This window comes from Pelecanus crispus, chromosome 12 (genome assembly GCF_030463565.1).
Source record: "Pelecanus crispus isolate bPelCri1 chromosome 12, bPelCri1.pri, whole genome shotgun sequence".
NCBI lineage: Eukaryota > Metazoa > Chordata > Aves > Pelecaniformes > Pelecanidae > Pelecanus > Pelecanus crispus.
In genome coordinates this window covers 4,806,522-4,823,699 of record NC_134654.1, presented here as the reverse complement: position 1 = coordinate 4,823,699, position 17,178 = coordinate 4,806,522, and the positions used below count along the sequence as shown (strand labels likewise).

General features: G+C 36.4%; 2 protein-coding genes across 3 annotated transcripts in view; one reads left to right on the top strand and one right to left on the bottom strand.

The window, feature by feature from the left end:
* Nucleotides 1–17,178, bottom strand: part of ASPA (aspartoacylase) — an 85,012-nt gene that overhangs the window by 8,363 nt on the left and 59,471 nt on the right. Inside the window, exon 1 of one of the 2 annotated variants that reach the window (XM_075719873.1) lies at nt 152–214. The exons of the other annotated variant lie outside the window; for it this stretch is intronic. Coding sequence (XP_075575988.1) covers nt 152–214 — 63 coding nt within the window. Of the gene's footprint in view, nt 1–151; nt 215–17,178 lie in introns of those variants that run through there. 2 annotated transcript variants of the gene reach the window in all.
* On the top strand, nt 2,524–7,553 carry SPATA22 (spermatogenesis associated 22). Its single transcript, XM_009492048.2, has 8 exons — nt 2,524–2,566; nt 2,995–3,123; nt 3,836–3,890; nt 4,035–4,130; nt 5,191–5,545; nt 5,878–6,007; nt 6,884–6,981; nt 7,362–7,553. The coding sequence occupies exons 1-8, from the start codon at nt 2,524–2,526 to the stop codon at nt 7,551–7,553; spliced, it is 1,098 nt and encodes a 365-aa protein (XP_009490323.2).

Genomic DNA, 17,178 nt, shown 5'->3' with positions numbered 1-17,178 from the left:
TTAACCACCACAGCAGTTTGAAGAGTAAACTGCAAAATGCAGACATGCAGTGCTAGTACATATAGTTTATCTTTTATTACTGGTGGTACTGTAATGGTTATAATTCCTTGCGAAACGCTGAATGAAATACAGAGATCGTTTGTGCACTTACCTCATTTAACATGCAAGAAGTTTGTCTCCTAAGAAGAGCTTTCTTAGGACAGATACAGTGCATTCCCAAACATGAGTTTAGGAACTAAAGCCATGGAGGCTTCTTTTATACCCTTAGAGCATGTTAACTTCCAAACAGCTTTTAACTCCTGGTCTCCCAGGACATGACGAGCACCCGCGAATTTGCGACATAAATGCAGACACTTGAAAAGCTTTCACACTTCTGAATTAAACACCAGGACCAATCCCTTGTTCCTGTGCTTTGCCAATACTTACGCTGGGAAAAATTATGTAGGATCATGTTTAGTTTAGTAAGAATTCAGACTGGTTTTATGTACAACATACAAATATCTAGTAGTGCATCTGAAAGCTTGGAACGTGTGCCACGAGCTGAAAAACATACGCAATAATAAAATGTAAATCAAATGAAGTCTAGCTATCAAAGCCACGAAGGTATACATATATACACACACAGAAAAGAAGTGTAACGTGGCTCACCAAAGTCTTCCAAGGCACTGGCTGAAGAAAAAACTGGGATTACAAGAAGAGGACAGGCTTCGAACCTGCCGAGCGCTAAGATTTTACACAGCAACCAGCCAGAATTTACACGGTTGAGAAAAGCCATGTGTAAAACCCAGAATAGTGGCTGAAGAGAAAAACAGCGTGAAGAATGCAGGTAGTTTTATTTATACCCACGTTTGTGTTCACACATTTGTGGGTATTCAGCTCCTGGCCCGGGGTTCTCTCAAGTGCTGCACATGACACCACGTGGGCCGGTTTCACGGGTACGGAGGTAATTAATTAAACCCTACAGAAGTCCAATTTAATCGCTCCTGCGAGCTGCCCTCCTCGCCGCCCTCTCCGCGGCCGGGGCCGGGCGCCCGCCCGCTCCCTGAGGGCCGCCCCCGCCGGCTGCCGCCCTTGGGAGGAGCGCGCGCTCAGCCCCTTCCCGCTCTTTGCTCACTCCCTCAGGCGCGAGCGCCTGGCCGTTTGGTCCGTTATTTTTGGCGGGCTTCACCTCAGCCCTCTCCTTCCGACTCCAGCAAGGACTTCAGACCCCTTCAGCCTCTGGCTGGTGCCGCTGCTGTGAGAAGTACCGCGGAGGCTTACCCTGGTATCTCCTGTTCGCCAGCCTTAGCTTACTTCTTTTTCTACAGCTTTAGCTCTGGGTTTTGGTTGCTTATCTTCAAGAGAGGACAGGAAGCAAAACAATATGAGCCTAAAATCCTATGCAACGCCAAAGCTGGCTTCATAAACTGAAATGTCAGGTTTATGGGCTTTTACTTTACAAGTATGTCACTTACTGGTGGCCATTAGGCTTCATAGTGCTAGCAATACAGTTGAAATTGTGAGACAGCAATGAACTAGAAGCTGCTCTAGTGTTGTCACGCATGTAATTGATGTATCTATCTCACGGAAATAGTGACTTGTTCTATTAGTCTAGCTGTGCTAGATACTTGTGCTTCATTCTTATCAACATCTTTAATAGCTGCATGTGGTTAACTGCCAGATCAAAATAAATGTAGAGGTAATGTCTTATATTATTTATACACACAAGTATGCAGTATTATGCATATGCCACTAAAGGCAATATGCACCAGTAACTTTGATAGAACAGCAACTCATGCTACGCAACAGTCTGTGTAGCATCCTCAATGTATACAGTAATGTATAGACATTTACTATAGAAGTAGATTAATCAGAAAACAAATACGGCAAACGACCTGTAGCTGATACATATTTTTTCTGCTCATAATATTTGGTTGTTAATAATGTCTTTTTGACTTGTGAAGTATTTTCTATGTGAGAAAATTGGCTAAGGGTTTTAGGTCTGTACCATAAAGTACAGAAAAGTTTATTTTTTGAAGCGTGATGCTATTTTTCACAGCACAGTTAAATCAGTTTTTTAGTCAAAGCCATGTACCTTGCCATCACACTTTGCAGCAATGTATAACTATGCATTTTCTATTAGTATGCTATTTTAAGGAATTAAAAGATATTCCTCGTGTTTGAATGTACGTGTACTGTTAAAATCAGAAGTGAATTCAGTACTTTTGCAGCACTCTAAAGAAGTAGTCAATACAACTTTTACTTCAAAAATGTAATCATTTGGGCTCTTAATCTGCAAAGAACAATTGCATGTTACTTGTGTACCCATGGATCTTCTAAATTCAGTACAACTGCTCACGCAGCTTGTGTCTGAAGTGATGCATGTCCTTGCATACACAGAGTTAAGCAAAACTGCCATAAAAATCACATAAAATTTGGATGTCTTTACAACATAAATTAGTTTACTTTGTCTGCTTATCTAACTTCCATACAGCAAATTTGGAGTAATCAATACATTGTTGCCTATTAAGATACAGCAAAGAAATGAAAAGGAATCTAGCTGACATTTCGACTCGCAGCACAGCAGGTACCATCCATTCTTTTGTGCTTTACCACTGAAACCTCATTATGCTTTTTTTTTTAATATATATGTATGCATACACACACACACACACGCAGTGTTCATACAGGATATACAGTATTCAGTCCTAGACCCCCATTTCCTGAGAGGACTTGCATGGGTTATCTGTTTTATTGCAGCACAGGGCAAGATTCTGAATGGAGTCAGGGGACTGGTGACTAAGGGAAATGTTTCATTCATGGGATTTTGTGCAGGACAGAGGGCTAGGAATATAAATTCTGTGAGGCAATGGCTGGTCTGGTATGTGTTTATGAAATGTAATTCTTATGGGTGATGTAAAATAATTGTTAAGTAATGTTATTTACAAATTTTAACTGTAGATTGTGTATTCTTTTGCTATCGGTATAGTAGTAGTATTTGAATTTTAATTTTAGGTTGTCTGCCTGTACCTCTGTTCAATCAGAAAAAAAGAAATAGACAGCCCCTCACTTCAAATCCACTTAAAAATGAGCCAGGTACCAGTTCTGGGACCCGTACTTACGACTTTTCTCCCACATCATTCGGTGAATAAGATATATTTTATTCTTTTAATGGCTCCAAATCCAAATAAACCTTAAGTTTATGATTGTATTTTATTAAATTAGACATTGTCTTTATCAAGAACTATATGTATCCTTTATGTTGATTTCTGAAAGGTTCATTATGTAGAAAATGTCCTCCAGGAAATTTCTTTCTCCTCTATACAATTGAGCTTTTTATATTTTGTGCCTAGAGGGAGTTTGACTCTTTGTGTGTTAGAGAATGAAGTAGCACTGGCATTTAAATAGAGTCTCTTGAAACTCTGACCTTTTGTTTTCAGTTGATTTCAATCAACATTCAAGTCCTGTGTTACAAGAAGAAACATTTGTAAGATGTCTGTCTTGTAATTCCGAGAACTTCTGTTCTTCAAATTCTGCTTGGAAAGAACGATGTAGAATTCTGCCTTTAGTACTTTCTTTATGTTTTACTTATAATAAAGTAAAAGTGTCTATGCTAATAAGTCTAGTGTCTGTAACTTAACCATTGTCTAGAGAAGCAACCTACATGTTAGAAGTTGCCTTAGAATTACAGATATCAAAGGATCACATTCCCCCTTCCCCCCACCCCTTCTCCTTCCTGTGTGAGACTATTTGTGGAACATTAAGCAGATAAAGAGTAGGAGCCCTAAGTAGACCTATTACCTTTCAATCTTTTTGGTTTGTATCCATATTCAATCCTTTGTCTTTTGAGAATTAGGCTGGGGAACTGCAAACCCAGAAGTGGCTGAACTACAGAAAGCAGCAAACAATGGGTATGTAAAAGCAGATTATTTGTTGCTTATTGATTTTTTTTTTTATTATTTGCATACTAATTGTTTCACAAACGATGATCCATGTGTCTGTCTTAGAATAAATCTGCTACTATATCACTCATACTTTAAACTTATCTTTGAAAGCCGAACAGAACATCAGATGGCTCCTTCCCTTATGAAGCCACCAAATGCATCGAAGTCTAATTTGGCAAATGCTGGAAAAAACTTTTATGCCTGCAGGTTGGTGAAGTCTTTAATTTTTATTATCCTTCTTCAACCAGAATGGTTCTCGTGTGAAAATAGATCTTAAATTTTCCATATTCTTGTAGCATTCAGAGACACCCTTTTCATTCTCAGATGATCACTGATCATAATTCCATTGTGCTTGTGAGCCAAAACCCACTGAAATGAGGTATCTTTCCAGTGTACCTAGTGAGGCCTATTAATTAGACCTAATATCTAGCCTTATTATCAGGCCTAAAATTCAGTCTTACCATAAGTGTTGATTGAATTTTGCTGGTCTTGGATGTAATTTTTTTGAGATTCCCCTTTACTTGAAGTTTTGCCCACTTTCAAACCATATTTATCAATAGACTCAAATAAGTTCCTATCAGTGTACATTAGGGCAATCGGGGTATATCGAAACATTTAATCAAAACTGAATATAATTGTGAACTCTGTGCTTTTATAAACCAAGGAAAACTTACAGATTCAGAAGCCTAGAGCTGGCAGGAAAACTTACAGCAATGTTGTCGTTGTCCTTTTTCTCTCTTCCCTCCCTCCTATTCCTTCCCAATGGCAAAAAGAGAGTGAATGTTTCAGGCAAGTGCCCTCAAAGGCAAAAGGGAATGGAGGTGGAAGGAATTTCTGGGCTGCCTTTATAAAATGGTGTCAGACATAATAAGGTCAGCACTAGAGTTTGTTGTAAAATTATTTCTTCGATGATGGTGGTAGGAGAATTTGGAAATCCCACTCTCAAAAGAAACTGCTTATTTTATTTTAGAGTTATGGAAAAGATGTGAATCTTAGGTCAGGAAAGATCCCTTATACAGGGCAGGATGGTAATTAAGCAAGCTTTTAAGGCCTATTGAATTCAGCTGGATTTAAGCACAGCTGTGATCAGTGCCCCTTGTATGGATAAATGTAAGTGTAAGACTCAAGTGCTTTGAGTCTGAATATTTAACAGACTTTTTAAAGCTAAAACAACAATACATAGATTGCTTTTATATACTTTAATTACACATCTGAGTATTCAGAATACATACTGTGATACTGAACTATGTCTAACATTGTACTGCAGGGCAGAAGAGAAGGATCCCAGTACTAAAGTTTGGAACAGAAATGAGTATACTCCTTTAAGTAACACAACAGATTTAAGATCTGGTAGTGGAATTATTCAAAAGTTTGAGAGCTTTTCAAATGATTTGAAAACTCTTCAGTGGCAAAAATCCCTCGATAACCGTAATTCATCTCAGCACATCAAAACAACAGAAACAAGCCAAACATATACATCTAAAGGACAATGGCCAGTGGAACCTAACACTGTTTCAAGAAGTCTGCAGGACCGTAGTCTGGCACTTAAGTTTAACCGCAATATTCAGCAAAATAAAATGAATGAAAAACAATTTGATTGTGTTCCAGAAGGCAAAACTCAGGTAAACTTATGGAAAGAGTTAATAGGAAGATACAATGAAGAAAACAGTAAAGAAAAAGAAAACTGTGGAAAGATGAGGCTTTCATCAGTCCTAGCTGCCTTAGTGTAAACCCTTAAGTTTCTGAAAACTTAGAATTGAGATTTTCATACTATAATAACCTACACTCCTCAGCATGATCATATAATTTGGCAGGGAGTTGTTTGTATAGTCTGAACAAATACTCTTAGTTTTAATGTAAATATTGGATATTTAACATAATACATAAATGTCTATGTGCCTTTTAGAATTGTGTGACAGTATCTCTAACTTGAGTTTTCATCTTGCTCTGAAAGGAAGTTTCATCATCTCAATTAAAAATTAAAGAAAAAAAGAATTCTTTGCGAATCATATCTGCAGTCATTGAAAGTATGAGGCACTGGAGTCAATATGCTTATAAAACTGCACTATTATTTGAAGTTTTAGGTAAGCACGGTAGATTGTGCTGTAACTGATAATAATGGCAGGACAACAGCCAAGCGAAAATGTTATTAACTGTAGGAACAATAGCTGAAATACTTAAAAACAGAAAATACTGGTATAAGCACCGTCTAATTTTCTTGCTGGGAGAGCCATTCAGCTATCAAAGGTGACTAAAATAGGTGCAAAATTAATAATACGGTTATCCTCCAACATTTAAGCTCTTTCTGTCCTGTTTATTTTCTTTTCTTGTTTTTAGAATGTGTTACAATACATTTTCCTATTAAAAAGGAACCTTCTGTAGGGAGGTACAGTTTTACAGTAATTTTTAATGCAATTAATCTGGGAATAAGTTCAAGTCCAGAGTACTTCTAAACATAGATGACTTTTAGTGTGTTTCACTTTGTGTTTCAATTGACATTATCTGACGAATGAACATGACAAAAGACTGAAATGACTAAACTTTAAATCAAGATGAATAAGAATATACACTGTAGTAGCATCTCAGAAAACTATTATTTTGACAAGGTTGCAAATACTTAAAGTTGATTTGCATATGAAGATCAATAAAACTTAAAGAAAATGGTGGTGTGCTCTGCTTAACAAGGGGACAACTGTTTACAGTGATGGTTATGAAAACCACGTGTGGTCACTCAGTTTAGAGAGATATCATACGCAATTTTACTATTCAAAGACTATGTAAAGCCCATAATTTGTATTGGAACTTCCAGTGCTGGCAGCACAAGTTCTCACAGAAAGCTGATGCTGACTTGATATATCTTAGTGCTTTTCTGTAGTAAATGTTGTCATGGTGTCTTTGTATCTCATACTTAGTACTACTATGATGTTTACATCATGATTTATTTTTGCTAAATGCTATAGGCACACTTGATTCTGCAGTCACACCTGGAGCATATGGAGCAAAGAATTTTCTTCTGAGAGATGGAAAGGAGAGTCTGCCATGTGTATTTTACGAAATTGTAAGTATTCTGTGTCCAGACATCACACAACACTGCTAGCTATAATTCCTTTTAGGAAGATAATAACACGTTGTTCTGATAAAACAAAATTACCACGTAAAAGGAAAGCTGGGTGCTTATATCATATTGTTCCCAAACTGGTCCAGAGCAATAATCCAGTCACTATTTGGGCATCCTCAGAATTCTGTTTCAGCAAAAAAGGTGGGACTTTCAGTTCAGCTTCTAAGTAGTTGATAATAGCAAAAAAGCTGATGTAAATTCCTTCTGCATTTGAGGTAGTCTTCAAAAATCCACTAATATATAACAACCAGACATTTTGAAAGCTTTTATGTTAGAAGGGTGTATAATTTTTTTATTTGTTTATTACGCTTTTGATGAAGGACCGGGAGCTTCCAAGACTAATTAGAGGTCGAGTGCACAGATGCATGGGAAAATATGATGCAAAAAGGAACGTTTTCAAGTGCGTCTCTGTAAGACCAGCAACTATTCAAGAACAAAACACTTTCCAAGAATTTGTTAAAATTGCAGATGTTGAGATGACAGCATATGTAAAAACAATGAATGAAATTTAAAAATCAAAATGGTTGTCCAAAACTGATTTTCACTAGTCATTACCCATAAAGGCTGGACATCCTAAAGCATTTACCAAAACTAACACTGAAAATCTGATTAAATAATTGAAAATATCACTATGCTATGTTATCTGACAAATGTTAGTAGCAATGTTTTGTTTCCACTATTACTTTTCATAGCTTATCTTTCCCAGTTAAATATGCAATAACAGGGTTTTGTTACATGGTAGATTAGATTTTACTGGAGAAATTCTGAATTAAAATGTTTAAGTTTTACAGTAGTGCAGGTGTCTTAGAAAAAGATCATCATTGCTAATTCAGATTGCCCTTGCTTTTCATTATCTTCAATTTTTAGCAATTTGTTCAATACCTTTTTCAAAATGTTGACTATATCCTTCTTTTGAGGAGTATTTGGTCAAAGTTTAATAGCTAACAAATGTCAACAAAGTTCTGTTTGGCTCTGCATATTGCATTAAAACTGCTCTTTGGTAGAAAGTAAGGAGGTAGTCTTTATTCTGCTTCAGTTCCAACTAACAGGTTCCCTTTCCTTTGCTGGGTTACAAGAACATGTGCAAAAGGTTTTCTACAAATGAACATAACAGATACTACAGAAAGATTTCACAGGATGCAGCTGTGTATGTTAGGTATTCACATGGTTCCCATTGATATGTTATCTGATTCATGTTTTTTAAAAAAATAAATAATCAGTATAACACCTGTATAAAATAGCAACAGACCCTGAAGCTGTAGGAAGATTGCTCAAAGACACAGAGGAAGTTGGACAGAAATAATTATTTGAACACAGAACTTCCTTGCCTTTGCCATAGAAACATCTTTCATGAGGGATGGGCCATGTATGTGTATTTGCCTTCAAACATTAACTTTCATAGAGTATTCCCGTTGTTTCTATTTCCTTTTCCCCTTAGCTAGTTCCCCTACTTCAAAAGCTTTGTACCAGATCTGTTGGGGATTGTAAAACAAAAGAGTAGTCAAGAAAATAGTGAACAGTGTGGTTTGTTTGGGGTTTTTTAAATTTATTTTATTATACAGTGTTGGCAATTGGAAATTTCACATTTAAAATAATTGAAATATTGTATCCAACAAGTCAAATACAGAAAACAGTTAATATTCTAGAAAGGAGCCAGCTAGTCAACGCAGAAACACATTAATGGAAAATACAGCTTTTAGATACACTTAAAAAATTATATATTTAGAATAAAACTTGAACCTGGTCCAGTAAATCGTTTGACTTGTAACAGGAAAACGGTTTTACACAGTTTAACGCGCAGACAATCTTTATTTTAAAAAGTGATCTGTCAGTGTTAGCACATGTATTGTTAGCAAACACCCCCCTTAACGTTCCAGTTGAGGATCTAAAGTATACGCTTTACTAACTGTTGTAAGAATCACTTGCATTATCATCTCTACCTTCTGTGCTAAGCTGGTTCTGAGCGTGGATGTTTCAAGGAGAGTTTCGTCTATCCCGTTGTAGGGGTCATATACATATATTTGATTTCCTTTATATATTATAAAATATTAAAGTTCCAAAAGGAAGCATTAGCATAACTCATAAAAGGTGCAGAATATTACAGGATGTAGAGCTTGACAATGTTCACAACAGAAGAAGTTGAGGTTTAAGAAGTAAAGAATTTGGTACAGCAGTGTTGTAAATTGTAAGACTCCATTGTAACAGTAAGCTAAACCTACAAAGGAAGCTTAACTATGGACCAGACCTGCAAGCATCTGTGTGTGTCATCAACATCACACAAAAGTTGTAGTCCTACTGATTTCAATTGAATGATTGATGGTTCCAGTTCTGCACATATGAAAGTTAATAAGTTATGACAGGAAATAGGTCATTCGTGTCTACTAGGTATGTTATGGCTGTTAATAAAAATCTAAAATAATTTTACTTTCCGTAAGTGTTTAGATCTTTGCAAACAAAGTGTTCTACTTGACACTAACAAATCACTTTTTCTAGTGAAACATTAAGTAAACAGTCGTAAACATTACACAAAACAGAAAACCCCCTACATAATACAGTTTATACACATTACTCGACATTTTTTCAGTTGTTGCTTGTTTCGTTTTGTTTTTTTTTTTTTAATCATATTGATCCTGTCTTGTATAATGGTTCTAGTGTAAAGGCACAGGTTGGTTAGGAAAGAAAAGCCTGCATCTCTGTCTCTACTTCGCGGTGATGATTTTCTTTTTACGTGTTGTTTGTTATTCCTCACTTTTCTGACTCTCATATGAAAATTATCAATTTCAGCCATTCATTAAAAAAAGTGTAAGACATTACTGAAAAGTACGTTACTATACAGAAGTGACTGAAATTTATTCCTCTCACTTTAGAGGCATTCCTTCTACCTATTTTGTGAAAGATTTAATTTCTTAGTCACTGTGAGCAAAACCACAAAGCTCTGGCTCTCTGTGTCTTTCTTAGTGTACTTAATTCTACATTGAAATCTGTATTTTCAAAGATTAGTAATGGAACTTGCTAAGTTTATGTGCAGAATTTGCTTTTAGAATGCATGAAAATGTAACAACAGACAGTTATTTTGGAAAACAATGCAATATTCCATTGAAGTTTAGAAGGGTGAGGAATGCAAACAAGACTCCAGAAGTCTTTGACATTTATTAAAATAACACAGTGATTGTTCTATCTGTTTGCATTTTCTTATACATCCTCAACATGTCTCTGTCTGTCCCTTCATGTACGCTTTCCATTAAAAAAAAAAAAAGAAATCAGGAATCAGTTGGACTCAGCTAAGTGAAGAATAATAAATTTGATCACTTGGTTTGTGCCAAAATACAAAACTAAGTAGTACAGCTCTGAATTAAATATAATCTATGTGATTATTTCTTTTTTAATAAATAATAGAAAATAAAAGATGAGAATAGAATTAGAATTTATATTTTAAATGAAAAACATAACAGTGGGGTGAGATTAGAACCCAATGTTTCTTTTGCTTAAGGCAATCAAGTGCACTTATTTCAATGCTTGATAGTAATGAATTCAGTGCTAATGTGGAAATCGGACTTCACAAATTTCACATACAAACCCATGAAATGTGGCCATTTGCCAGTTCTGACATGGCATCAGATTATTCTTATTAGTTGTGTCCAGTAGCATTTCACTATTTTTTTTTTTAAACAATAAGGGGCTTTTAATAGGAATGGAAATATTAGAATCTAGTTCATTCTGGCTTGTATTATCACTACATACAAGGGCCATCGGGCACATATATTTTTGTAAACAGAGATTTTTCTTTTCGACCTTAAAACACAGACAACAAAACCCAAAATCTAAAGCTGTAATAGTTCAAATAATTTTGTAAAAGTCCACCTAGAATTATAATTTAAGAAATACTGAAAACAAATTCTTAGCATTTTTTTTCCCTGTTGTTAAACTATTAAATCATCATGAAGCCTTTGGAAGTAGTTGGGTGTCTCTCTCTCTGAAAAAAAGTCATCTAAATTTTATGCAGGTCTTCATGAAGATGGCTGTAAATCATGAAGATTAGATCAGTATTAAAAAGTGTGCCGACAACTTACAATATGCAGGTACTACTAATACATATAGATGAAAAAGAAACTTTTTTCTTGTATACAATTCTTTTTAGATATCAAGCTTAATTTTAGGCCATGGCTACTAGTAGGCGCTTTTCAACTAATCAAAATAATTGTAACAAAATATCATTATTGATTTTAAAATTATTGGGTTCATAAAAGTTTTGACATCTAATAATATATAAAAAGTGAATTGAAGCTTTTAAAAGACTTACGATCTTGAGACACAAAAGAAACTGGGAGGTAGACAGATGTTTTGAGGATAAACAGATTTTTTTTTTTTTTTTGTCTAAGGCATTATGCCACTATATGTTTAGAGCAGTATAAAGGCTGCTGATTAATCTTATTTCAATTCCAGAGTGTTCGCTGCTCATACTTACGGAAGACGATCAATGCACTTTTGGTCTTTGTGAATCTGACCTTCTCTTCCCCATCTCCTTTTTTCTCTCTTTAGCCATACAGCTAAATGGAAGTGCTATAATAATTTCTGCCCATTGCCTGTAGACAGGAATGTTCTGTTCTTAAACAGTAATAAAATACTATAAAATAGTAGGTATTGGAGTTGGAGATATGTGCTCTTTTGGTGCATATTTTGCAAAGAATGGTAAAAAGACAGACAACATGACCCCAACAATTGCCAGCATATACCCCCATCCAATCTGGCAGTCTCCTGCATAGTAGATGTCTGAATTCTCACAGAATCTCTTCACAGTAGCAGAGTTGAAACCAAAAGGGTAAACCAAAAGCCCAGAAGCCATTATGAACACTAGAGAGGAGAAAAAAAACACACCGATTATTATTGAACACTTAATTCCTCTGGAAAAAAATCCTTCTTTTAGAAAGGCAAATACATGTTATATTAAAATCAATGGAAAAAGTCATAGCTTAAAAAAAAACTCTTACGACTGGCAGGTTATCTTCCTTCTCATAATTACCTCTTATGGACAGCAGTGTCATAACATGATAGCAAGTTGGCATTGGGATTTTTTTCATGAGGACTCTTGCCCATTACATAACTTCAGAAATGTCATAATCCAAATCATGTAGCCATTTAAAAAGTAAGATGATTCAGATATAATGGAATCCAGAGGAGAAGAATTCCTAAGTTTGCAGATTCCAAACCAGCTTGATTTTCTTCTCAATAGCATTTTTGTGCTTGAGACAAACAACTTCTTTGTTCTGCCAAATAAAAACTTTCAATGAAGGAGTTTAGATATAGTTTTTCAGATTCTGCTGATTAGGTTCTGCTAATGTAAGCACTTTCTCATTCTCCTCATTATTACAAACTCAAATTGTTTAAAAAAATCCTGCATTTGACCCAAAGATTGTGAGATGAAAAACAATACAATCTGTCTTCTTTTTATTTAGCTTTTAGCATTGGAGTCTTTCAGTGTATTTTTTTGAACTCTCTCTGTAAACTTATAGACTAGAAAAATTTTTGACCTAAGGTTGAGACCTAAAGTATTAAGACCTAAAGTTCCTATATTACTTAATTTTGGTAGCTTGGGCTCTAAAACCCCACAATAAATGTAACAGGACATGCTGTAGAAATCTAAAGGCTCAGTACGTAAATGCACAGAGTTAAAGTAGCGGGAAACCTCTCCCAGTGTGTCTTTTACTCCTTCTAGCCAAATACACTATCAGATTAATCCAGTGCATAATGAAGAAATACATCTCAAATACAAACACAGCTTAAGCCACCTCTGGATGTTAGAAAGCCAGACTTGCCTCCTGCAATTACGCTGTCTGTATTGTCTGTTAGCTTTTAATAGAACTTCACAGATTTCAGAGTCTTTAATGAATACACATTATATTTAGTATCATGGCTTATACAGTTAATTTAATGAAGAGCAGAACTACTTTTCCAGCTTCGAAAATAAGACTGCCCAAGGTATAAATCATGACTATGATAAGGATGCATTAAAATACTCCAGGTACAGTTCTTGGAGCCTGTTTCTGCGCACCTGGGAAGTCAGGAGGGGCTGAGCTAGGCTGATGCGAAGGGTTATGCCATCCCAACCCTTGTGTATACCCCTCGTTTGAGAGAACACCAAGAAATCATTTTTTCTTTTCCAGCCTTTCTGCTAATGAATAACCACTGTATTTAAAATCTACAGTCTAGTTTAAAAGGCTTTATTTTATGTACCAAAAAAGATACCACGAAGCAGTCCTTTTTCCTGCCTTCCCATTCTTCCAGGATAGTGTTTTGTTCAAATTCAGGGTGAATAGTTAGTGATTCAAGAATAGTGGTAATCAGAATTAACTGTTATGTTTGAGCTGGTAGATAATTCATAACCAACAAACATCTAGCGAAACATTAAGATTATCAAACAAACACTACATGCAATTCTCGGTATTTGTAATTGCCTTTCAGGTAGGGCATCTGCATATTACTCCAATTATAATATCGGAGAGGCTTAATCTTAAAAGTTTCCACTGAAAAAGCAATCACTCAGTAATTGTTTTTACTTAAAAAAAACCCCAAACTTTAATAAGCTTGAGGGCTAGATGAAGTCAAAAAGTTTAACATACTCAGCCTGTAAAGTCCCTGAGTAATTTGAATTAAACCTTTCCTTCTAGTCTAAATGGAACCGCTGAGTGCATCCCTTGTAAAAAACAGTAAGACCAAGAAAATGGAAATTAAAGGGAGAGAAACTGGAACAGAAGCAAACTTGCAAGTCTCTTTCCCTTTAGGGTAACTCACGTATGGGTACAAAGAGAAACTGCCTGCCAGTGGAGCCCTCTGAGAGCAAGGTGCTTTTACCTGCCCTTGCTCCCACAACCACTCTCTTTTCCTTTAAGCCTTTACAAATGATGTTTTCAGTGGTTCCCAAGGAAAAGACACGGTGGCCTTCCCCTCTTCCCAGGCTCAAGGTGTGTGAAGGTGATGCTGCAGGAGCCGGTTAAGGGGAAGCTCCTCCCCAGGCAGGTGAGCTCTTGAGCACACTGAACCAGCTGCACCTGCTGTGGGTGCCCAGGGCAGGAGGGAGCTCACAAAGCTCAGCACTGAATTCTTAGCTTGTGCTTGTGCATTTAGGCTCTACCATTAAACAAACATACAGAAGCTGAAGCTAAATACAAAGAAGTTGTGTTATGCAGATCTGCCTTAACTACACACGTATGACACCACTAAAAACAATACAAAATGAAAATACAATAAAAATGAAGCTACTCTAGACACACACACACAAACAAAGGTCACTGAGCTTTCCCAAAAGAAGAAAAAGAGCTAAGGGCCAGCACGCTTCTTTTGTCCAGTAGCACAGCCTGAAAGTTGTGTGACACTCTTGCACGCCCAGGAAAATTCCCCGAGCACCACTTCTGTAGGCAGAAACATGGGAAGCAACCCTGGATAGCAACCAGGAAAAAAAGGAGAATTTTCCTACTGCTATTGTAAATTTTCAGTGTGTTAAACCGCTACGCTGAGCAACAAACTAAACCCTGTTAATCCATAGACCTATGTAGGTTGTAGCATTCACTCGTGGGCTAATGCAGCTAGGAAGTGGAACAACGTGCTACCTGAGACTGGGATGCGAAGCGGATACACAGCATAGCCCCACTCAAAACCCAGGCTGCTCGACTGCGTGAAGAATCTTGAAATAGCCCCACGGTGCAAAACCTTCTGTAAAACGTTGGGCCCATTTGCAAAGGAAAGTGAGCCAGCTTTAAGAGAAACAGCAACTGCTCTAAGCCAGAAGCAGGTCTAAAATTAAAATTTCAGTTTGTTCATCTGTTCAAAGCCAAAATAGTCCACGCATCTCATTTGGCAAAAGAAAACATTATGCAGAATTGGAAGCAATCTTTTTATCATAGGATCCCTTTAAACTTTGCTAACTGTTAAAATTTGCTGGTTTTCTGACACTATCTCAACCCCTTGCTCTACTTTACCTATCTGTCCATATATAAGTTTTCTTTTTGATTGGGTTACACAGAATTATTTTGAAGGTTGTGCTTTACAGTGACACCGGTGTTTTGATTACCACTTGGTGCTGATGTTGTGTGGTGTGATTTAATGGAAGAAGCTTTTTCTTTTTTGAAGGCTAGAAATCTGTCACAGTCGAATGTAATGTGTTCACATATCAAACGGGCTAAAAAGTTACCCATGGTTTCATATCCTCAGGCATGTCATAGAATGACCTCATTATTCTCATTTAGGTGCCCTCTTTCTAACAAAGGCTCAAAATATTGAATAGCCAGTTATTATCAGCAGAAGCCAAGCTTTCAGACTTGGTGCTAATGACTGCCTAATAGTGCTGTCTGTCAGCAGTGCAGTTAGCTGGGAGAGCACACAAAGAAACAGTGGGGCTCCATTTAGGCTCCTCATATAACAATTATGCCTCCGAACGGTTTTCCAACAACAAATATCACTTTAAAAGATGTCAGAATACAGTAGTGAGTGCATCTTACCATTATGTGTAGTGTAATCCCGCTGTCATACAAGATGATGAGAAGGCTAGACAACATATTTGGGTCTGTTCTGTAGCATATGGAGTGTAAGAGGGGACTTGCTGGTAAAACGGATAGTTGGAGTTCTTTTTTTAGCATGGCTTGACTGATCATTTGGTTCATTTCCCATCAGCTATTGGGCCTTATTAAAAACATGCTTTTTTTTTTTGTTTTAATAGCTGACACATGGTGTTTGTTATTGCTAGGTCCTCATCACCTGAGTTCTCACCAGTAAGTCACAGCCACTACTGACTGCAAGGCGGTTTAAAGTCAAGCCCATGCACATTGGTTCAACTGTAAGTCACTTTTTATTTCTACTTGCTAATCGTATGCCCTCCCAAACTGTTACAGTCTCACCCTCATCCTCTTGCATCCTCTTTACTTCACTGGTGTCCTACAGCAGCAGGACCTCTGCATGCTGTGCTCTTGCTCCCTGTGCAGGCCCAAAGCTTAAAAAATAGTGTTTACCTATTTTTTTAAAAAAAGTAGATTCCTGAATTTGTCGATTTCTAAATAAAATAACTTTAATTAACAGGTATAAGATATTATTAGAAAGGAGAACACTTCTTTGTAGGGAAGACAGGGCATTTTGTAGAAAAAGTTGTAAATTGTTGGTGATAATACTGAATCAATGACACTTCTACGTAGGGAAAATAGCATTTTTGGCTATTTTAAAATCTAATAAACTATAACTCTTTGTCATTGCAATGGTTCATTCATTTCATTAAGCTCCTGAAATACTGTTTAATTATTTAAATCTATCACATACCATTTTCAAGTTTATTTTAAACCAGACACACCAAAGTAATGCAGTTCTCCAGAGTGTGTGTAGAGGGCACCAATGTACAACTCTCTTAAATACCATGCCCCAAAAAATGGCTATTTCCATTTCCACTTCTTTTGGCAAGACTGATGGACTTTTCAACATATGAAACACAATAATTGAATAGTTTTCTGTATTGTGAAGCAGGAATGTGAAAACTTGGCTAAGCTTATGTGCATCCTTCCGTACTAATGCTGAAATGGATGGAAATCCAGAGATCGACCACAAATATTATAGAGATCAGAAAAAGCTATTTTATTTTATCATGTTTTTACTATGCTTAGATTATGTGTAGTAGCAGTGATGATCACCAGTAGTAAAATATGCTGTGTGCATGAATTATCTTCCTGAAATTACCTGCTGTAAGAAGATTAGTTTGTCTTAGAAGTTTAATTTGCTTATTTTAGGAGTATATTATGTTCCTGATACTTGTGACAATGACGGATTAATTGCAAGATTGTGGGACATATCAGGCAATCATTAGAATTAGGGCTGAATCGTAGGCCAGCAAGAGTATTATTCCAACCCTATTACAGATTATCACAGTCTTATCTCCTCTTGGAACATTTTTATTGACAGAGTTTAATCTATCAAAGCAGTTTTCACTCATCTCATCAAGAAGTTTCCTCTCACATATAATCCATTACCTCCCTTCTTAAAGCTGGCAGTTCTTCTTATGCACAATCAGTTGACTTTAAGTAACACATTTCCTCTCAGGTTTATACATTTTATTAATCTAATAATTTTATTAGCTCCTCTTAAGCTTTGCTTTATGTTTATGTG